General features: G+C 38.4%; 1 protein-coding gene across 3 annotated transcripts in view; it reads right to left on the bottom strand.

The window, feature by feature from the left end:
* Nucleotides 1–24,589, bottom strand: part of NLN (neurolysin) — a 92,520-nt gene that overhangs the window by 32,390 nt on the left and 35,541 nt on the right. For all 3 annotated transcript variants that reach the window (XM_082623515.1, XM_082623517.1, XM_082623516.1), the window contains 6 exons: nt 21,286–21,434; nt 12,139–12,246; nt 9,489–9,591; nt 8,715–8,875; nt 3,760–3,895; nt 1,370–1,736 (listed from right to left, as the gene is read on the bottom strand). In XM_082623515.1, the coding sequence (XP_082479641.1) occupies nt 1,370–1,736; nt 3,760–3,895; nt 8,715–8,875; nt 9,489–9,591; nt 12,139–12,246; nt 21,286–21,434 (1,024 nt within the window). The remainder of the gene's footprint in view (nt 1–1,369; nt 1,737–3,759; nt 3,896–8,714; nt 8,876–9,488; nt 9,592–12,138; nt 12,247–21,285; nt 21,435–24,589) is intronic.

The following is a 24,589-nucleotide window of genomic DNA, read 5'->3' on the forward strand; positions in this document are numbered from 1 at the left end:
CTGAAAGAATTCTTGGCCTAAAACTGTATCTTGACACTCTTCAATTAAAAATAGACTTATCCAATTTGACATGGGTTTATTTTTAGAACATATCAGAAGTGAAAGTAAGTCCATAAAGCAGTGGGATCAGACAACTCTGCCTCCTGTCTGGTTGACAATAGTTAACCAGCCTCCTTCCTGAAGTCATGCAAAATCAGTAGGTTATGAACTTGCATGTGCTGCTGATCTAGAGAGATGCTATTGATAGAATTTACTCTGGCCTAGTTAGTAAAATTGCAACAAGCTGGCTTTGTTTTAGAACGCAGCCTACAGAGAAAGTAATCCAAATCCTTTCATGTCTGATGAAACACTGTGGAGTCCATAGTTACTACATGCTACAGAGACAATAATAATAATATATATATATATATATATATATATTTTTTTTTTGCGGTACGTGGGCCTCTCACTGTTGTGGCCTCTCCCATTGCGGAGCACAGGCTCCGGACGGGCAGGCTCAGCGGCCATGGCTCACGGGCCCAGCCACTCCGCAGCATGTGGGATCTTCCCAGACCGGGGCACGAACCCGTGTCCCATGCATCGGCAGGCGGACTCTCGACCACTGCGCCACCAGGGAAGCCCTAATAATAATATTTTTAATTCTTACTACTGATTGAATGCCCAGGCCGGGTGATTAGCATATATAGTCTAATGCACAAAACAAACCTGTAAAGCAAACATCATTCCCATATAATAGAGGTGGATATAGAGGCTCATAAAGGTTATGTCACTCAAGCATTCCAACTCAAGTTTGACTGACCGCCAAGATTTTGCTATTCCTTTATACTGTGTTGCCTTTCAGCCAGACTGAAGGGAGTGGACATAGATTTAAGAGTATTGGCAGACAGATCACCTGAATAATAAACATTTTGAGGTCAATTTTAAATTAAGAAATGCAGGGAATTCCCTGGCGGTCCAGTGGTCAGCACTCTGTGCTTCCACTGCCGAGGGCCCAGGTTCGATCCTAGATGATGATGATGATAATAGTGATGATGATCGCAGCTCACATTTATTAAGCACTTGCTGTGTGCTGGGTAGTCTTCTAAAAGCTTTGCATGTAATTCACCATTTTAGTCCTTATAATGACCTTACAAAGCAGGTATGATTGGTATTCCCATTTCATAGGACCGTAATATAGGTAAGGAAACTGAGGCAGAGAAAAATTAGGTAACCTGCCTAGTAAGTGATGGAGCCAGACATTCTGGCTTCAGAGCCCACATTTTTAATCCCTTTACTAGGAATCCCATATGAGAATTATGAAAGACAAGAATCTTAATCTGGTTAGGAGTTGAATCCCTAAGGTCCCTTCCAACACGGTGATCCTCAGTACCTTGGATAGAGGTCCAGGTAGAACTGTCCTAATACTTCTCCCGTAGCTTTATCTTTCACAGTGTAAAGTGTAACACTCTTATGCCAAACATGAGCATCTGTCACTTGCTCAAATGAAAGTCCCAACAGCTCCTGGTAGATGCTCAGTAAGCCTTCAGTGACCACTTCAATTGGGAAGTATTCCTTGAGGATCTCTTGGTCTACAGAGTACTTGAGTTCTTCTGTCTGAGTCATGTAGTAATACAGATCCCAGGCATTGATTTTCCCATCGTATTCAAGACCTCTCTCTTCACATTCCTTTTTCTTCAAATTCAAAATAAACTCTCGCTCTGCTTCACCCAAGGGTTTTAATTTCTGGCTTAAATCATCTGTGAGGAGAGGGAAAAGTTGGCAATCCATTGCTCTTGGAAGTAAGCACATTCATACATACCACCAGTATTTCAGCATGGTGCTTCCTCCTTTGTCACACTCAATACAGATACATCAGGAGAAAAGAAGGAAGGAAGGGTGGAAGGAAGGGGAGGGAGGGAGGGAGGGAGAGAGGAAAGCAGGCTTTATTATGACAGCACTGCCGTTCTCTTTAGGGTAATTTATTTTATGGCTCCTCAACCTTCTTTTTTTTTGCACCACCCAAATCAGGCCACAACTTCCTTACAGCATCAACAGAGCTGACGTTTATCTCAGAGAACTCTGCCTTAAGAATATTATAATTCAGGGAACGAAGCGATAGTGAAACTAAATTCATGTACGTGATTATTCTTCAATGAGGTTAGGCTCCTCAGAGACCGAGGGAAAACAAATCAGGTGTGACCTGTGGTCAGAATTACTGAAAACTGTTCATCGCCTTTGAGAGCCATGGGTTTAGTTAATCACTACCCCATTCCTATGAAGAAGGTCTATTTGGACATGGCAATTCTACTTTTTAGATGGATACTGCAATTTAACACTGTGGTCAGTTTTTGACTATTGCACTGTATTTGGCTAAAGGAGTATGCTTTTATTAAGTATTTATTTTCCACAATTTGCTTCATATGTAAGATAAAAAGCATTGCCTCTGTAAGGGGCATCCCCATAGTGTGAGGTGAAGGCAGCAGCTTGAGGAGTGCTGTGAAACAAAAAGAGGAATATCATGGAAGATACAGAGAGATGTAATTCTGATTAGAGAGAAAACTGCTTTTAAGAAATTAAGTTAATGAGGTATTATTAAGAAAAATTTTCAGTATACACAGTCACCACTAAAGGAAACATTCTCACCAAACCTATTAACTCCCCAAGCCAATCTCTTGTATAAAATACATCAGAACAGATGGCAATTACTGGTTCACATCTCTGTTGTTTCCGCTCAGCGGAAAATTCGTTGAGGAAAGAACCTTGTCTTAGCCCTTTCTATAGTCCAACTGTGTAGCATGCACACTAATACAGGGCATTTATTTCATAAATGTCTCATGAATGAATAAATGAATTATATAATAATGAATAGCTACTATTTGTGCAACACCTGCTACACGTCACATATGATGTCAGTATACACATTAATAATTCAAGGTATGGCCATTGAGAACACAGAGGACTAAACTGCAGGCTGCATGCTGATTTTGACACACTATTAATCCTCTCCAACTTTAAGCTAATAAAATTATACACTAGTTGTTAAAGGTGAATAAACTCTGAAAGGGGTCAATGAGAAAGTTAAAAAATAAATCATACTCTGGTAAACTCTGATTAGAGAAGATGAACACAAAAATTAGTATTTTTGCAATGGTTATGTTATTCAACCATTTTCACTAAAATGAAAGAGAAAACCAGAGTGACTGTTGAAATAGTGACACTGAGATTGAGAGGGGTAAGGGTGATAGAGTGCCACTGACTAAATGTCATGGACATAAGCTCTATGGTTTTAAAAAGATTAATGAAAAAGTGATTTTAAATGAATGTGAAGATAGTTATTAGATAACAATTTTGATGCATATTATTTTATATTCTATTATGTATTAACAAGTGGCTTCTGGAATATAAAATATTTTTTGTTTCTATATGCTCTGTTTTCATTTATGTCCCGTTTGTCAGCTTATTTCATACAACAGGCTAATCCTCTCTCTGTAGGTCCCTAGATATCTTCTTAGAAATTAATATAAAAATCCCTGTCAAGATACAAATAGAATGAAGCAAGGACCATAATAGTAATATAAACAATGAACAACTCTTAGGGCCAAGCACAGTATCTAACATATAGTAGGTGACCAATACATTTCTCTTGCATGAATGAAAAGCAGAACGTTCTCAAGGGCATATTAAGTTCTGAGGCCCTCTGTCAAGTTGGTACTATGCAGCAAAACAGTCACAGAAAGAGAGAAATGGCAATTTACAAGGGATTAAGAAAAGAAGACTAACCTAGAAAGGCTGTTACATGGCCTGTACTCTTCGCAGTATTCATTTCAAGGACAAAGTCAGCATGTGTGCTATAGCCGAGCAGTTTGGCTACTTTGGCCCGCAGTGGGAGTAGCTGATGCAGGATTATGGTGTTTTCCTGGTAATAGACAACAATAATAAAAACCAAAATAAAGGTTAATAATTAACTGGATCCAAAGCACTAAAAAGAAGAGTTTCTACATTACTTTCAGGTTGGTAAAACTGTCAAATATTTTTAGACCATCTCAACTTCTAGTAAGTTATTCCATTTCAGTGTTGCAGACTTTTTTCTGGATTCATGATCCAATTTTATTTCTGAAATAATTGACTTTTTAAGTCTCAGGAGATAGTTATGAGGGTCTTAACAAAATTTTAGGTACTGTTAAATTTGAGTAAAAACATATTTTTTTAACATCTTTATGGAGTATAATTGGTTTACAATGGTATGTTAGTTTCTGCTTTATAACAAAGTGAATCAGCTATACACATACATATATCCCCATATCTCTTCCCTCTTGCATCTCCCTCCCTCCCACCCTCCCCATCCCACCCCTCTAGGTGGTCACAAAGCACTGAGCTGATCTCCCTGTGCTATGCAGCTGCTTCCCACTAGCTATCAGTTTTGCATTTGGTAGTGTATATACGTCCATGACACTCTCTCACTTTGTCCCAGCTTACCCTTCCCCCTCCCCGTGTCCTCAAGTCCGTTCTCTAGTAGGTCTGTGTCTTTATTCTCGTCCTGCCCCTAAAAACATATTCTTAAGGACTATACTGATTCCACATTTAGTCTCGTCGATACTGCACCAAATATTGGTACTTAAAATTTTTCTTTTATTGTGGTAAAATATACATAATACAAAATTTACCACTTTAACTTTGCACCCATAAGTATGGCTATTTAAAAAAAAAAGGAAGGACTTCCCTGGTGTCACAGTGGTTAAGAATCCGCCTGCCAATGCAGGGGACACGGGTTCAAGCCCTAGTCTGGGAAGATCCCACGTGCCGCAGAGCAACTAAGCCCGTGTGCCACAACTACTGAGCCTGTGGTCTAGAGCCCGCGAGCCACAACTACTGAGTCTGCGTGCCACAACTACTGAAGCCTGCATGCTTAGAGCCTGTGCTCCACAAGAGAAGCCAGCGCACTGCAACAGAGAGTAGCCCCTGCTCACCACAAGTAGACAAAAGCCCACGTGCAGCAACGAAGACCCAATGTAGCCAAAAATAAATAAACAAATAAATTTTTAAAAAAATAGAAAAAAGGGAAATAATAAACGTTGGTGAGGATGTGGAAAATTTGGAACCTTTATATCTGATGAGAGTGTAAAATGGTACAGCTGCTGTAGAAAACAGTATTATGATTTCTCAAAAAATTAAACATAGAATTACCCTATGATCCAGAAATTCCACTTTTGGGTATACAACCCAAAGAAATGGAAGCAGAGACTCAAACAGGTATTTGTATACCCATGTTCACTGCAGCATTATTCATAATAGCCAAATGGTAGAAGCAACCTAAATGTCCATCTGTGGATGAATGGATAAAGAAGATGTGATACATACATACAATGGAATATTATTCAGCCTTAAAAGGGAAAGAAATTTTGACACATGTGAAATTACGGGTGAACCTAGAAGACATTATGCTACGTGAAATAAGTCAGTCACAAAAGGACAACTACTATATGGATTCTACCTACATGAAGTTCTTAGATTAGTAAAATTTACAGAGACAGAGAGTAGAATGATGTATGCCAGGGGCTGGGGCTGGGAGAATGGGGAGTTAGTGTTTAATGGGTACAGAGTTTCAGTTGGGAAAGATGAAAAAGCTCTGGAGATGTATGGTGGCGATGGCTGCACAACAATGTGAATATACTTAATGCCACAGGACTCTATGCTTAAAAATGTTTTAGGGATTTTGCTCAAATTATTACAAACATTTTATATATTTTATTTGTATTAAAATGCAAATAATGATATTGCTTTATTGTTTTCTTAACAATAAAGGAAAAAATAATCTCCTAGAGAAAGTAAATAAACATTGAGGTAAAAGAAAAACTACTATTAAATCATCAAATTATTTATAGACATGCTTCTAAGGAAGATCACACTCCGAGGTCAGACTACCAGGGTTCAAAATTTGGCTCCACCATTTACTAGTTGTCTAATTATTGGCAAGTCCCTTAATCTTCTTAAGCCTCAGTTTTCTCATCTGCAAGACGTAGATAATAAAAGTAGCTACATCATAGGGTGATCATGCAGATTAAGTGAGAATATAAGTAAAATGCATAGAAAAATGCCTGGCACCAGAGCAAACACCATATAATTATGTTATTATTATTTTAAAATGAGAATGGAAACATGGATATGAGAAACACATAATACAATTCTCCAAGTTCTAAAGTTAACTCATTTGAGTCTTTCAAACTAGTCTTGGCCCCCTTTGTCAGTTTCCCTAGATCTTCTCCCTAGACTGCCAATTTTTTCCTAATATCAAATTCCCCCATTCTTCCTTTTAGTAACAGAATTCTCTGAGTTTTTGCTGGACACACAGTCTCCTGACTACCTTTCCCAGCCTTTCTTAAAGCTAGCTGTGGCCATGTGATACACACTGGGACAAGGGAATACGAATGAGGTCATAAGTGAAATCTCTGGGTCATCTCTTTATAGATGCTTGTCTTGCTAGCTGTGAACTGAAGATGAGAACAATGACCTTGGAAGCCACATACTAAGGACAGCAGAGCTGTCTTCCAGCTCTGGACCCCTCACCGCTGTACTGTTAGTTGCAAGAGAAATAAACCTTAAAAAAAAGTGTAGTAAAACATACCTAACACAAAATATACCATTTTAGCCCATTTTTAAGTGTACAATCCAATGGCACCAATTATAATTTACACTGTTGTGCAAGCATTACCACTGTTTCCGAGACTTTTCTAACACCCTAAACAGAAACTTGGTAACCATTAAGCAATAATTCCCCAGTCTCCCAGCCCCTGGTATCCACTAATCCTTTCTGAAGAAAAATAACTTTTAGCTTATTTGAGTCACTGTGCTTTTGGTTGACTTTGCACATTTTATTTAACCTGAAGCCTAATACCCACAGAGACTAACAGTAGGAATAGGGTGCTGCTATAACCAAAATGAAAAATGTACATGAATGGAAGGTGAGGACACAGATGCTGTCAAGTGGGAAGCTGGTAATCCTCATGATATCATGGATAACATTTGTTAAAATTGTTGCTCACCATAACTTGGAAGGCAGGCCAGTCACCACTGAGTCTTAGCTCTAGGGTAATTGTTTGGGAAAACTAATAATGTTGGTGTCTGTTTGTTAGTATTTGTTGCTTTTGGAAAGATTACATGAAAGACAGCTCAAGTGAGGGTTGGTCAGTTTGCAAAGATGGAGGGAAAAGAGTTCTGCTAAGAGAGGTTCTGCCTGTGGCCCCTGATGGGGTTTCAGGTGACTGGAAAAGGTAATTGCTCTGTTGTCCAGAGACCAGGAGAAAAGACTGCCACTCTGAGTTACTGAACTGTGAAGATTAGTGTGAGGGTGCTGCCTTCTTCCTCAAGCCTACCGTTTCAGGGGGCCCTGAAGCAGACTCCATTAAATTGAAGAACAGCAGGATGGACACCATACAGGAGCCCGTATATAAGAAAAGATATGGTGGATTTGAGGACTATGACCAAAAGTGGTATTTGGGTGTTGTTATTTTAACATGAATCTGATTGGAAGCAAACAGATAAGAAAGCTATTAAGTTTTTGAGGGAATTTTATTACCAAAGATATCATTAAGCCTGGCCTACAAAAGCAACCCTCAGGCTTCAAAACTGGCATCAGCAGGAATCTATACCAGCAGCTGCCCAGGATATGGTCATGGAGGGTAACGGACAAGAAAGAATTCCCTGCAGGCAAAACCAGGGGCCATGGCATACAATTGCTAAAGGAATTCCTGCTAGAAAGGAGACCCAAGTAAGTCCAACAGGCTATCCCAGGAACTTCACCAGAGCTCGGAATCCTCACAATTCCTGCCAAATTGTTTCTGAAAATTGGTATGGGCTTGCTTTGTTTCCCATTCTTTCCTTTTCCAAATGGGAGTCTTTAGTGTGGTTTTCTGTTCCTATTCTACCACTGGGTACATGTTGGAGGTGAGCGGGCCAGACAAGTTTTCTAACCTTTCACACGCAGCCAGATCACGAGAAGGTATAACTGGGGAGGACTGTGTACCACTCACAGATCCTGGTCTTTGAGCTAAAGGCAGTAACTGGTTGGGATCTGACATATGGTGAATGGGTTCTATGTGGGGAAAAAAAGGGTGCTCAAGATTACTAGGATAGCCAGAGAGGCAGACTGTGGTGAAGCTGGCTAGTTGACTCTTAGAATTCATTTCTAATTCTTCCTCTTTTCCTTTTAGTAATAGAATGCCCTCAGCTGAGCAAATGGCTATCAACTGAAGACTATATTTCCCAGTGTCCCCTGCAGCTAGATACAGTTATATGATGGAATTTGGGTCAATGGGATGTGAATAGAGTTGATGGATGTCATTTCCAGGTCTTCTTCTTAAAGATGCTTGCTCTGTGTTTTATTTTCCCTTTTCCCAACAGGCTGGAAAATGGTGACAACTGCCTTAGAAGTCACTTGTTGAGGAGAGAGAGGTATCCCGCCAGCCCTGGACTGTTGACTTGGAAGAAGAATACAACTTTTAGTTTCTTTAATCCATTCTATTTGTATTAGAACAGCTTAGCCTACGGCCATACCAAGCAGGTTGCCAACGAAGAAGGAAAAACATGTCTTGTAAGTCTGAGGATTTAGGAGGCATAACCTTCACACAAATAGAAATTCACACAGAGGAATCAGCCTCTGATTCAACATTGGTAAACAAAGTAAACCCTTTTCTTAAAATCTTCCATAAAAACAAAAGAAAGACAAACATTTATAGTACCTCTTTGCATCTTGTATTAAAAGCCATTTCCATCTTCCTTCTGGTTTCAGGGATACAACATTTCTTCATGACAGGAAAATAGTGTGGATATTTTAAGGTAATTTTATACTTGTCATCAGCTGTCTTTTCCAAACTGTCAATGAAATCATCAGGAAGAGCACCTGAAAAAAAATCATTTTCTCATACTTCAATTTTTCCACTCATTATTGGTTTATTTAGCATTGGCATGGTGCCTTTAAGAAGCTCTAGGAATTTTGTGGAGTAACTGAAATTCAAGTAAAATAATGACAATCCTTATAATATCGCTTTGACGTTATTGTAATGGGGGTGGCAGTTAGAGGACAGGTAGCCTGGGAGATGGTAATTCAAAATATGAACAGGCTTCAGTGCACTTGTATAGATGGCATTTTGATCAAGAACAGGCAAAATTAAGCCAAGAAAAATCCATCACAGAATAAGGAAAGACTAGTTTAAGTTACAATGTAGAGGACATTGCGAGGCAAAAAAAAATTCAAAGCACTGAAGGCTGTTAAACACTAGCATGAGTTACCAAGAAAGATTATGAAATTTCTTCTGGACTGTCTCTAGAAACAGTATACATTCTTATAGCCTAAAATCTAGATGTGGTTTGGTTGTGTTGTTTTGTAGAAGGCGTGGTGGGTTCTGTAGAAGGTACATTTTAAAAAGAATTCTTCTAACTTTGATTTGGCAAACTGTGAGGTGACATTATTTGCCTAAATTATAGATTTAATCTAAAAAACAACAAAACTTTACCAAGTTCAGCCTTGGAAAATTCAAGGAAGGTATCATCCTCATTGAGGTTTTTGTTAAAGTCAATACATAGCTCACTCGTTCTTTTCTTCATTGCTTTAATTTCCTGAAACAAAGATACAAATACAGGACCTTAACAATAAAATGAAATTTTCATTTTTATTGCCATCAGTCAAGTAAGTTTCATTTGTATATGAAGACTGGGTTCTGTACCCAACTCTCAGGAAGTACTTTCTTAGAGATGCGCTTGATACCATAGTTTTCTGCAATCTTCTACATTGTGTCCACGAGTATTTGTATGTAATATGTACAAAAAAGCAATCCTGGTGATGTGTTAGAAATTAGGCATAAATTTGTAAGAACTAAATACATTGAGGAGGTATAGTCAAAGCAGAGTCTGGCATATAACACATACACAATAAGTAGCTTGCTGAGTGAATGAATGAATCTAGTAGCCTGTTAATAATTAACACTTCTAATCTTTCCAAATTCTAAATTTTAATTTAGTAAATCAGTATTGGGTACTGAAGTAAGCCAAGAGATAAGAACTGAGTAATTACTTCTGTGGTTCCTTTGGAAAACAAGATATGTCTTGGTTTTATAGAGCGTTTGCAAATAAAGGCGATTTATGGGCCCTAACATTTACATAAAAAGTACTAGGTGGGAAAAAAAAGTATTAGTTGGGACATCAAAGGAAGCATCAGAAAGAACACGACAAGAAAACACATAAGATAATTTATTAACCTGTCCCACTCTTCTAAAAGTGCTAGATAATAAAACTTACATAAACCGTACACTTTCTCAAAGTGTGCTTCTGACCAGAAGCATCAACATCACCTGGGAACTTGTTAGAAATGCCCTCCTTTTTTTTTTTTTTTTAACATTACTTAATTAATTTATTTATTTTTGGCTGCATTGGGTCTTTGTTGCTGCATGAGGGCCTTCTCTAGTTGCAGCAAGCGGGAGCTACTCTTCATTGCAGGGCGCTGGCTTCTCATTGCGGTGGCTTCTCCTGTTGCGGAGTACGGGCTCTAGGCACGCGGGCTTCAGTAGTTGTGGCACATGGGCTCAGTAGTTGTGGCACACGGGCTCCAGAGTGCAGGCTCAGTAGTTGTGGTGCACAGGCTTAGTTGCTCTGCAGCACGTGGGATCTTCCTGGACCAGGGCTTGAACCCCTGTCCCCTGCATTGGCAGGCTGATTCTTAACCACTGCACCACCCAAGTCCAGAAATGCCAATTTCGATACCCATACCAAACCTGCTGAAACACAAACTCTCAGAGGTGCGGCTGTGTATAATCAGAGCTTTAACAAGCCCTCCAGGTAATTCGTATACACAATAAATTTGAGACTTAACACATACTGTGCAGTGTCATTTTTGGACACTCTGGTCATGTCCCCAGCTCCCTTCCACTTCTCCCCAACTCTACAGCAGCCATGCAATTTAGGTGGGACCAGATCCTACCTGAAGTCCAGGGTGTGACCTCTACACCAGTCAGGTAATCCCATCCTCACTGCAGCAGTGACTGATTCAGGGAACCCAGGCCTGGCATTCCCCTGACTAAAGAAGGATTCAGGATTAGGCATGTGATCCCATCTGGGCCATTAAGACATGAGGGGAGGTCTAATGGGGGCTTCTCCATGTCCTTCTGGATGGTGGGGTTTTTATATTTGCAGCCATTTTAGTAATAAAAGGAAGCCAGCCTTTGGATAACTAACACAGAAGGAGACAGAGTAGAGAAATAGAAAAATCAGGTGGCCAGTGACACCACTGAGCCTCTGACTCAAACTAACTCCTGAACCCCAACTACCTCTGGATCTTCCACTTATGCAAGCAAATAAAATTCTTCTATTGTTTGGACTGTTTCAACAGGGTTGTCTAATATAATGTTCATGAAGGCAAAGCGAGATCAGTCACACTTCTCCTGTAACTAGGATGAAGAAGATACAAGGTGTCTGAAGGGCATTTTGGTGGAGGAAAGGTGCCCATATCTCAGTGGTGCCTTCACATGTATCTACCATGCTGACATCACTCGGTTTGAATTTCTTGCCACCTTGTTTCCAGTTCTACTGGCAAGAAGAATAACCTGGAAATAAATCATAGGTTATATATCCTGTCCAGAAGAATGAGTTAATTCTGCAGCTGAGTTTACTTCTGAAACTGAAAGATCTGAATGGTATTAGACAAAGGAGAAAGTCTGAAAAGCTAATCTCTCCGCCTTTAAGGAGCATATATTACTCACAGGGTATTCCATTCCAAAATGCTGGTTTGAAAACTCTCCATCATAGGGATTTTATTACCAGTGCCCTATCTCTTTATGAACAAGGGAGTAAGAATACAAATCAACTATTAAGATCTGAACTAGCTACCAGAGAATGTACACTAGAGCAGGGAAAATAAGCCTGGCACACATGAAGCAGATAAAACCTTGACAGGATTAAAGAACAATTAAGTTATCAGTTGTTTGTCAGTCATCATGAGGGTAACAGGAGTTGTGGAATTTAAAATCATTGACTACTAAATACATTGTAAACTGATTTGTATTATGGGTTATTTCCCATATTACAAACATGTGTTTCCCTATTTCCTGTTTTTTGTTGTATTTTGTTTTATTTATTCTTTTGTTTTCTAATAAGAAAAGGCAACAAACTCACATTTTGTACTTGCTCTGGAAGATGGAGCCCATTCCTTTTTCCCATTTTCACTGATTTTTCCAAGTATCGTCTGGCTTCAGGCTTTATCTTTCCCAGATCACACGTTTCCTGAAATTAAAGAATGTGACAACCTCTTTGATTTCTGTTACAACAGTGCATGGGCAAATTATAAGCTATGAGGCCACAGCAAAATTTATTCATCATCTCTGGTGGGCTATGAAGTACATAGGTGATTATGAGGCAGGTCTTTTTGAAAACCTATGTTCTTTTATGCTTTAGTGAGCTTCTGCTTATTTAAAACTGAAAAATTAAATAAATAAAAAGCTAACCAGAATTTCCTTGCCTTGCATCAGCATCAAGCGTGCCTGTACCACTTGAAAATGTGATAATAGGGAACATTTGCATAATCTCATAAAACATTCTTTATGACTGAGTAGTCCTTTTCACAAAACATATTTCTTATCACAAATCATCTGGATTTAATTTTCTATCGTTTGCTAACCTGGTTCCACTTGAGAGGCAAAAATAGAAATAATGGGCAAATTCTACAAAAATGGAGAGCAGGATTCTTTTGCCAACATACTAAACAAGGACAGCTGGATAGAACCCCAGCAAAAGGCTTACAACACTTCAAAAATGCCTTACTGTCATTTGGTAAGAGAGATCAAGGGACCACATCAAGCTGTATATGGACAAGTATCTGGGGAAAATGAGTTAGCACTGCACAAACAGGAGGAGAGCTGGACAGTACATGTGAACCTACATGCAGCAATGCAAACAACACTCACTCAGAAGGACGGAGGGCCCTGAAGGAGAGTGGAAAATTCCCCCAGCCACAGCAAGGTAGTAAACACACCAGATGTTTCTTCAAAACACGTGGCAGAATATACATGGCACATCTGGGCGGCTGGTTAGTTTGTGGTCCCTGGGAGGAAAGGGGCGGCAGACAGATTCAACAGGTGCAAAGGATTCAGTGTGGTTGAGAGCCAACAAGGGACTTCTGTCTCTAGAGCCTTAGAGCCCTCTCATCCTCAGAGACCTACTCTGGTTGCACTCTCTCCGTGAAAGACTTGGGCTGTTCACCCCAAGCCTTATATTTTCCCACCTAATCAAGGACTGTGCTTAGCTTTAGAGTCTGCATTTTAGACTGCTGGTAAAAGGCTCTTGCTGCAATAGGTCTGTCATTTTTTATATTTTGTTGCAGGAGGTAAACAGAGAGTTTTATTTTAACTGAGGGTCCTACTTAATACAACAATCTGTATCTCACTTTACCTGCCAATAAATAATTTTGTGTCATAGTACTAAAGCACTTGTTAGGCATACATTACTCACAGTTTCCTCTCAGTTTATTCTCAGTGGGGGCAGAGGACTGTTAGACCCCTTTTTCCATAATAACCCCTTCTTCCATAATAACCCCTTCTGTGCCCTTGGAGAATTTCTGAGCACGCTGGCATGAGTGGAGTGGAAACCCTCCCTAGCTGGTATTGGCACATACTGGGATCCCGGCAACAGGTGCCTGCAATGGCAAGAAACCCAGAATGGCTAGAGAGATAGCTGGGCTGTGGGCTGATTCCCTCAGAGACGGCCAGCAGTTCAAATCACAGTGTTCATATGGATGTGATTAACATAGGTTGACTGAGGCTGGTTTTAACAGCACCAGGAAGTCTGTTCTGAGATATATGGCAACAGGAGTCCCTAGACAGGATGATACTCCAGGTTGTAAGACTGGGGAGAATTTAGGCAGTAGCTATATGCAGTGGAAGAGAGGAAAAAAAAATCACTGGTGAGCAGGGCCCGGCAAGGGCTGGGTACACTGTGAGGACCCAAGTGATCAGGTTGAGGTCCAGAGCAGAGGACCTTCCCATCTGGGCAGTGAGCCAAGGCAGAAACAAGGCACACAGCTGGACAGCAGCAGGGGTTTTTGGGTTCCTGGCATTCACCTGGTCACATGTGGCCCTGAGCTTAGGACAGAGGCTCGTCATAAGCCTCACCAGCTGATGTAAGCAGCATTCGTACTCTACTCCAGTGCTTGATCAGGATGGGCTCTCATACTCAGTGGGCCTGGACTTGCCGTATCTGGGAGTAGCAGGGCTGCTACTTCAGAAAGCCTGAAAGTGTACTCGGCACAGTAAACTCAAAACTCTTGGTCTAAATTAGGTAAAACTACCTATCTCCTCAAATAGGTAATCCAAGTGTAAACAGGTAGAAGGATGTTCTGAGAAAAATCAGCTCCGAATTAGGTCTAATTAAATATGAACAAATTACCTGTACTGAAATATTCGACTTAACAGAAAAATGACACTTAGCAAAAATCTGATTCAATTATATCCAGACACCCTTTGCCAGTCAGACTCTGAGGTCTTGGGAAATCTTCGGAGGGCTCTGGTAGGAGTAAAGCATGTCTAAAATGTGCTTCTAAAGCACATTCCTGTCCCAAAGCTGATCATAATAATATTCTCCCTTATAATCTCCAGGCAAGGTCAGAATTACTGCCCAAGGATTTTCTAAGAGGGAATCAGCCAACACTTCTGGACTGCTCTGCCGCAGTTGCATCTTCCTTCCTGAAAAAGAATTTAGTCCCCTTGAATCTGAACCAGGTCTCATGCCTCTTTGGGGGAGTAGGGAGCTAAAGTTCTCTGAAGTAATTTTCAAATTTATATAATCTGACAGCAGGGGATCTTATTTTAAACTCTGTGATGACAAGATTTAGTTTTCCCCATCTTCCTCCTGTAACTCAGAACTTTTATATAAAAGTGTGAGTGCATACACACACACATTTTTACATGTATGCTTATATACTAATTTCACAGACAAGAAAATTGAGATTAAATGATTTCTGCAATATCACACAGTTGTTTAGTGGTAAAAATGGGGATAGAAATAAATTCTTTTATATTTGCAGTGTCTTTCCCTTTTTTTCTGTTTTTTTTTGTTTTGTTTTTTCAATCACATTTGCTGTCAGGTTTCTTTCTTTCTTTCTTTCTTTTTTTTTTTGCTGTCAGGTTTCTATCCTACTACTGTGAAGAGGATGTTCTTAGGCAGCTGCCTGCACTCTGGACAGGAGGGCTGCAGAAAGGCCTCCTGCTGACTCCTAACTCAATGCCCTATCATGAGTCTCTGTTTTTGAGTGGGCCACAGGCAGAGGGAGGACACAGAGAGGGGAACCGCACTGCATGAAGACACATTTTAACTGAAACTGGTTCTGTTCCATTCAGCAACCATTTACTGAGCTCCAATTTACGTCAGGCACTAGGAAAACAAAGATGAATATCCTTGAGGCTCTTTAAGTCACATAAAGGGAAAAAAAGATATATCAGCAAACAATGTTAATATCATGTAGTGAGTGAAAAGAGACTAAGTATTGTACTTGAGAAGCACAAAAGAGGGACAACTGGCTAACGGGAAAACTAAGGCAAGGTAGTTGATGCTTTAGATTGGATCCGTCGGCTTTTAAGAGCCTGACAAAGGTACAAGGTTCAGCAGTATTATGACCAACGACTAGACTTATGCATTTCAAAATCAGGAAGGCACGGTAAGTAGAGGGAATTACCACTGCTATGTTGAATTTTGGACAGAGCTTTTCCTCTTCAAAAAAAATTTTTGTTTTCTCTCTTTTTTTTTTTTTTTTTTTTGCGGTACGCGGGCCTCTCACCGCTGCGGCCTCTCCCGCTGCGGAGCACAGGCTCCAGACGCGGAGGCCCAGCGGCCATGGCTCACAGGCCCAGCTGCTGCGCGGCATGTGGGATCATCCCGGACCGGGGCACGAACCCGCGTCCCCTGCATCGGCAGGCAGACTCTCAACCACTGTGCCACCAGGGAAGCCCTCTTTTTTTTTTTTTTAAACCGTGGTTTTAAGGCACTGATTCTTCTACAGCTGGTAGACCACATAATGCTTAAAAGCATCTATACTTAATCCTGTGACCTATTCATTTACACCGTAACATTAAAACTTTTCTGTTTAAATTATTAATTGGCTAAGACGAACTGGCAAAGACCAAATTCCACAGCTCTGAAAAAAATACAAATAATATTACAATAGATAATCGTATTTCTCAATTTAGCTTGTATAATTCACTCAATTTCACTAAAGAATCCCTTTCCTGTACTTACTACTCAGTAGGCCACTGGAATAAAATATTACAGGCCTGGATTGTTTCAACATGGAGACATTGTACATTTTTTCTCACCAATGTGGCTTTTTTGATCTTTGCAGGCTTTTTAGCCAATGATTGAGAAGCCTTTGTCAGCACAGAGAAACACCAAGACTTGAGTCCATACTGCTGGCTTTTGATACCTGGACATGTTTTAGCTAAAGGGATGAGGACATCCTTGTTTTTCACTTCTTTTTTTTTTCTTCTAGAAAATTAAGAATTAATTTTAGAATTAAGGATACATTAAATGTTATATTTTTATGTAATATTTGAAATCTACAAATGACTATAACTAAATATATGTTTTGAAGACAAATTAAATCCACCCTTAAACTTATGAAATACAATATTAAAACACTGTTGCCTTTATCTATGTAACAGGTAACCACTCTCTTGAATTCTGTGTTACACATTTTCTTCCAGTATTACCACTTATGTATACATTGTTTAGTTTTGCTCTTTTTTGGCCTTTTTATTATTTTTTTATTTTTGAGTACAAACCTTTTATTTTTAAATGATATCATGTTGTATGCAGTGTTCTGCAACTTCTTTTTTCCTTTCGTTGTTCCTAAGATTCAGCCATGCTGTTGCATGTTGCTGGAGTTTATTTCCTTCATTGCTATAAAACATCCCATTGTAAATCTACTACAATTTATTGCTCCATTTTCCTGTTGATGGAAATCTGAGTTGTTTCAGTGTCTTGCTATTATAGATAATGTTGTTACAAATACATGTCCCATGTCACCTGTGAACAAATGCAAACCTATTTCTAGGTAAATGCTGAGGTGGGGGTGGGGAGGGTATGCTAAGTTACGGAGAATGTAAGATCCAACTTCATAATATTAGATTTTTCTCTGAATTAGTTATTACTATTATTTAAAAAATCATTTTACACCTTTACTAGCAGTGTACAAATATTCCCATTGATTCACATCCACACAGATACTTGGCATTGTCAGACTTGTTCATTTTTGCCAATCTGGTGAGTGAAAAATGGTATCTCTAACCTCATTAAGTCATTAATTAGGTTAATGAGGTTAAACATCTTTACATATGTTTCATTGCCATTTGTGTTTCATCTGAAATACCTTTCATGTCATCTGTCCATTTTTCTATTGGGATATTTGTCTTTTTTACTGATTACAGTAGCTCTTTATATATCCTAGATACTAATGCTTTGCTAGTTTCTTTTTTTTTTTTTTGCGGTACGCGGGCCTCTCACTGTTGTGGCCTCTTCCGTTGTGGAGCACAGGCTCCGGACGCGCAGGCTCAGCGGCCATGGCTCACGGGCCCAGCTGCTCCGCGGCATGTGGGATCTTCCCGGACCGGGGCACGAACCCGTGTCCCCTGCATCGGCAGGCGGACTCTCAACCACTGCGTCAGCAGGGAAGCACTAGTTTCATATTTTGTAAATTTCTTTTTTTTAGTATTTGAGTATTTTTTTTGTATTAGTGTCTTTTTACTTTATTAATAAAAGTTCTTTATTTTAATGTAGTCATGTTTATCAGCCTTATATTTTATAGTTAGCACTTTTGGTGTCTTGTTTAAGAAATACTTCCCTGATCAGATGTCATAAAGGTATATTTCTATATAAACTCCCAGAAGCTTTAAAGTTTAACTTTTTAAGACTTTAATCCATTAGGGATTGTTTTTCATTTAGTTGTGAAGAGCAATCCAGTATTTTTTACCCCACATGGATAACCCATGTCCTTGCATCAATTACTGAAGGCCTACTTTTTGGATCTGTCACCGTTTCTCACTCTGGTTTGAAGAACATTTACTAAGTGTTTACTGTACTTTGTACCAGGCACTCTGCCAGAGGTGCAAAACAGAATCAAATGTGACACCTCCCTCCCTTGAGGGTTTTAATGTAAAGTCTACATGATTTCTGGCAAGCATTTACCAGCTACTTCTATGGCTCCTGGAAAGTTACCATTTCTGAGCCTCAGTTTCTCTACTAATAAAAAGGGATACTTCACAAGATTGGTATAAAAGTTAACTTAGATAACTATATTGCTATACAAATGTAAAGTAGTATTACTAGCCACACTTGGGAAGGAGGTAGGAAGACTATATCACACTGGTTAGTCTCATGTTCTACTATGATTTCATCTATCCATTTAGTCAACAAATTGCTTATTTTAAAGGTTTTGAAACATGACTGCAAATCAGATGATACTTCCTAGACTGTGATGTGGTGCCCCTTGAATCCGGGTAGATCATAGCGACCAGTCCATCAGTATGGTATTGCAGAAGTGATGTTACATGACTTCTGAGACAGGTCATAAAATGCAATGCAGCTTCTGTGTAGTTTATTGTAACATCCGCGTTGAAGCCCTCTGTCTCCGTGAAAGAAGTCCTACCACCCTGACGCTGTCATGCTGTGAGGAAGTCCAAATTAGCCTACATAAAGACACTACATGGAGGTGCCCTAGGGGGACACGAAGACAGAGATACTTGGTTAGCCTCTACATGCTCCAGCTCCAGCCACCACTGCCTGAAACCACACGCAAGACCCCAGAGCTGCCCAACTAATACCTTCCTGAATTCCTGATCCACAGAAACTATGAGAGAAGATAAAATGATTGTTGCTATGTTCAGCCACTAAGTTTTAGAGTTACATATTGTACATCAACAGATAACTAGGATGTTTACTGAGCACAGATTTTGCCATAAAGAACTGTGAAAAGTAATTTCACATTTCTATTCATCAATATTAAGTGAAAAATAACATGAGCTAAAATAAGATTTTATATCTAATTAAGATAATACATTTGATTATTGCCTACATTGGTGGTATCTTGAGACCTCCATATTATTCAGAGCACCCTCATTTTAGGAGAGCATGCCTGAAATTGATGACTGTACATAAATTTAAAATCCTATTACCCAGCCTAAGGAAGCCTTCATGTATTATATCATGGTAGCCCTATTTTATTTACGGTGTTACAGGAAAAATTAAATACAAGATTTAGATATATCTAACTTTGTCCTTTATGACAAAGGAATGGGATGAGGTTTACCATCTATTAAAGTGTCCAACTCTAGCAGAAAACTGATTCTGATAGTTCTAGATTTTAAAAAATACTGACTAAAAAATGTAACTATTTGTCAAGGAAGGTATTTAAATTCACCAAATAAGCTCCAATTCATAAACAAACAAAATAGTTATTTTTAAAGTTATTTTGATGTAGCCTTAACATTCTAAATGCCCCTGAAATTGTTCACACAATAATCCACATGTATGAGAATAAACTCCTGTGGAAAGAGGAAAAATTATGGAACTAAATCTGAAACTATTATAAATTAATATAATAAAACACTGAAGTGAATCAGCTCAAGTAAATGAACAAATCTGATAAATGCACTGGTTTTTATGATGTCACTTACAGTGTGCTAGGCTGCCGTCTCGTCTACTACACAGGCAGCAATTTGTTCCCAAATTTAGTGGGATCAGAGGCCAATATATACAAAAATTAAAAGTATAACAAAGAAATCTAAAGCGACAAACCTCCCATATCTTGATAACATTTGTAAGAATCAGAAACGGTGGAAAAGTAACAAAAACATTAGACTCAATAACATTAAGATTGCAATACCTTTTTGAGGCTAGAAAATCCCAAATGAGAACTTAGAAGTCAGGATGAAAAAAGAATTAATCAAAGGAGATTAGAAATGTGGGGGAAAAGCTCTATAGTACATATATAATATCCAGATAGAAAAGAAATTAGATTGTTTTGGGATGAAATAAAAATAGGAGACTATAAGGGCCATGATTTGAATTGTACAGAATAACAACTGAAGCTAAAAGTTGAAAAGAGAACAATTTAATTAGCAAAAAATAGTCAGTTATTTTATTTTATTTTATTTTATTTTTTATTTTTTTGCTGTACGCGGGCCTCTCACTGCTGTGGCCTCTCCCGTTGCGGAGCACAGGCTCCGGACACACAGGCTCCGCGGCCATGGCTCGCGGGCCCAGCCGCTCCGCGGCATGTGGGATCTTCCGGGATCGGGGCACGAACCCGTGTCCCCTGCATCGGCAGGCGGACTCTCAACCACTGCGCCACCAGGGAAGCCCTAGTCAGTTATTTTAATTTGTTATTTTTATAGTGCCAAAGATGAACAATTATGAACCATAATAGATGAACATAAATTAAGGGTGAAAAATGTTTGTCTGACATGAGAAAATAGGCAGCATGTACGTCTTACATACATGTCTAAATAAATAAAGTCTGGATTACATATTCTACAGTGAGTTACAAATAAAACATTTGAAATAAAACTGCTTTTTATTTCAATTCCTGGCATAACTTGCTAAAAAGAACACAAATTTTGAGATTTTGCATATACGACGTGCAAAATTAAACAAAAATGCCTAGGATTGTAAAACACTGGTTGTTTTCCAAACAAATTGCTGAGTTTCATGAAAATAAAAGTTCAAAGCAAAGACACGATGAAAATGCTAGGAAGCAAACCAACATCGTTGATGAAAAGACCCGAAATACTCAAGGCAGACCCACTTAGAGCTTTCTTAATCCATAATTTCTGTAAGTCCTGAAAAATGTAAGGATGACAAATAGGAATGTCTCTGGCATGCAGCATCAACAGTATGTCATCAGTATTATGGCCAAAACCACATGATATTTATAGATATCTCAACTCCATTTGCTTCTAGTTGATCTGATCTAATATAAACCTTGCAAAATTTTGAAAATTCAAAGAGGTTTTTACATCAAACCATTAAGTTCATGATGGCTAAAAAGCCTTAGATTTATGGATGTACACTCTTTTAATACTTGGTCTTAAAAATTTTAAGTGAATGTAATTAGTAACTTAACATAAACCTAAGTGATATAACACTATGTTGTGTCCACTATCATAATAATTAGAAACAAAATCTACGAACATTCAAATACTTTTTATCATTGGTCAAAGGTTTTTACTTCTTTATTGTCAGTTTTTTTTTCCTTTTAAAGGGAATTGTAAGATCATTTACCTTTAAATGAACAATTCTCAGAAAGATATCTTCTCTCATGCTCATCTCGATATCAAAACGAGAAAGTCTTTTGTCTGCTTCTGTACTTGCTGCTCGTACTTCTTTGTCAGAGGAGACGTGCTGGGGAAAGTCTAGCATGGTTCGTTCCACTGTTAACAGAGGAAAAAACCATAAGGACACATTAAGTCAGTATTAAGCAAAATACCTCGTACCTAGATGAATGATTACCCGAATATAAGTTTTTCATTACATACTTTCCATAAAGGCTCCTAGGGTTATCAAGAAACAGCATCTAACACAGGATTTGGCTATTCCTGGGGCATTGTTAGGAACAATAAAGGTGTACACTGAGTACTTACCAAAGGATGTTTAGTGTGCAATTTATTAACTGGGAATATAGAAGAAAAAAGATGTAGTCCTTTATTAAAAAATTTTTATTGGAGTATAGTTGATTTACAATGTTGTGTTAGTTTCAGGTGTATAGCAAAGTGAATCAGTTACACATGTACATATATCCACTCTTTTTTAGATTCTTTTCCCATATAGGCCATTACAGAGTACTGAGTAGCGTTCCCTGTGCTATACAGTAGGCTCTTATTAGTTATCTATTTTATATATAGTAGGATGTATATGTAAATCCCAATCTCCCAATTTAAAAGATGTAGTTCTTGGGGACTTCCCTGGTGGTCCAGTGGTTGAGACTCTGTGCTTCTATGGCCGGGGGTATGGGTTCGATCCCTGGTCGGGGAACTAAGATCCTGAATGCTTAGTGGTATGGCCAAAAATAAAGAAAAGAAAAGAAAAGATGTATTGATAGTTCTTATACTGAGACATTTTATAGTCTGGGAGTCGGGGGTAGGGAACAGTACATGAAAAGATAACAATACAGGACAGAGCAGCTTAGCTGTCAAATGAATGGGACAAAAACTCAAAGTCTGCAATACTGAGGGCTGGGGCATTATGCCATGCCTTATGGAGAAGGCTGGATCTTAGAGGATGGGCGGGGTGAGAGGAAGAGCTCAGTTGGGGACTGGAGAAGTAGAGACTGAAAGCATGGGGACTGGCAAACAAACAGGATGTTTAAGAAACAAGCAGGCCAATTTAGTGGGATGGGGCTTGTTTAGAAAAGAAGTTCTTAACCTTTATGACAGACTCCTTAGAAAATCTAATCCAAGTCATGGACCCTCCCCCAAATGCAAACATTCATACAAATATAAAAAGCTGCATACAATTTCAGAATTCTCAGAAATCTCAGTGGACATATTCAGTAAGCGCTGAATACTGGGGCTATTCTTATTAAATGATGGTAGTAATGTCATCTGCTCTTATTTTCACATATCAAAGTTAGTTGCTGGGTTTTTCAAACATTTGCATTTTGACTTTAATTAGGCAAAAATCTGATGTCAGTGAAATAATCCATACTACAGCAAAAAAAAAAAAAATCAGTATGGTTTATAACCATAGTTGTGGTTATGCTGTGACAATGAATACATTTTAATTTTACTATCTTTAGCACTTTGAAGGTATTATAAATAGGTAACATTTACACATGTGATATATGGTAGACAGTAAAGCTATCCTTTACATACCACGGAATTGTCCAGTTAAACAAGCTATCTTATGCATATCAGTCCTCTTAAAACATTGTCACAAAGAAAGCAGTAAAAAAATTGCCACAAATCAATAAATTCATAGTGTGTTTTTAAAAAAATCAAATTAGATAATTATTTTAGGATTTAATATATCATTTTTGTCCCTTGATTAAAGAAAGAATAGAATGTAAGATTTGACATTTAATACATAGAGCACTTGTTTAAGTGAGTTAACTAGATAGTCACAATTTCTGTTTACTTTTAAAAATTAGCTCAAAAAGATATTAAGAAGGAATCAAAATTGCTCAAGAACTTAAATGAGCAGAACAAAATGCAGGAGTCTAAAACTGGAAACATATTCTTAAACAAACAATAATATTGAAAACCATTTCCTTCCTTACTTTGCCACAAAGACCTGGAACCAGACTTATGTTCTCACTGCCAAACTATAAACAGTGCTGATGCCCGGTACCTGACACTGGACAAATGGGGTTTTAACAGCTACTGCAGGAGGCTGAGAACATACACAGATAAGAGAAAGTTAGTCTTTAAAAATCTATTCCGAAACTCAAACATTTTTATGATTAACCCATAAAGATAAATTTACAGGAGAGGAAGAAAAAATATCACAAAACTAAAGGTATATTTAAAAGATGTATGATTGGGAGAAAAAACAGAATTTAAGATAATTCTGTTTTAAAGGTTTTTTCCCCACCTTGTTTTACATTTGCTAAATGCATAAGCTACTAGGCTGGCACACCGTCTTAGTCATAAGTGACTGAAGAAGTGAGTATGTGAACCAAGGACAAACCACATACAGGGTGGGAGATGCACACGAAATTGCCTGCTGGGAAAGCTCTGCTGAATGGGGACTGCCTCCATTCCTTTGACTTTAACTACAAGACCAACCAGACTTTTTTTACTGAAGAGTTTAAGCTCAAGGCTTGTAGAAAGATTTAGTGGCTATTAATGAGAGTGAAGCAGTTGGTAGTAAGAGACAGAAAGTGAAACAGAAATGCAGAGAAAAAAGAAAGTAGCCAAGTCCCTATTATGGTGGGACATAGGGTAGGGAACTCTTGGTGGGGAAAAAGAGATGACTAGGTCACTAGGGCTGTGCAGGATTTTGGACAACCTCCCAAATTCCAGAATCCATACAAATGCTTATGATAATTCAGTTCTACAGACAACCTACGTTCTTATGATGCCTGGCTACACAGCCAAGGTTGTTTAGCCATAATTATCCTACAAAATATATCCAATTCTTTGAGAAAACTGGCATGAATCTTCATTCCTTACAACTCAAAGGGTTTAATACTTATATTATTAAAATAATATATTTTAAGTGTAGGAAATATGGAAAATAGAGAAAAGCATGAAGAGAAAATGAAAAATCAACTATAAACCTGAAAAAAAAAATGAATGGCTGCTTCCAAATAACACACTGTTCTTTGAGAAAGATCACTTAAAATATCAAAGTTATCTCAGCTCCGTTATCAATTGTTCTGAAAGTCTTCTTTGGATCATTTATCTTTGTGATCATTGTTTTAAACCATATATTGGCATTTAGACAGGTGGGACAGATGCACAATATCTTAAAAAATACAAATGTATAAAAATGCACCCATTATACCCCTATTGAAATATTAATGATAAAGAAACTCAATTTAATGTGTTCATTTTTATAATAACTTTAAAGAATTCATGTTTAACTA

This window comes from Mesoplodon mirus, assembly GCF_964341445.2.
Source record: "Mesoplodon mirus genome assembly, chromosome: 5".
Taxonomy (NCBI): domain Eukaryota; kingdom Metazoa; phylum Chordata; class Mammalia; order Artiodactyla; family Ziphiidae; genus Mesoplodon; species Mesoplodon mirus.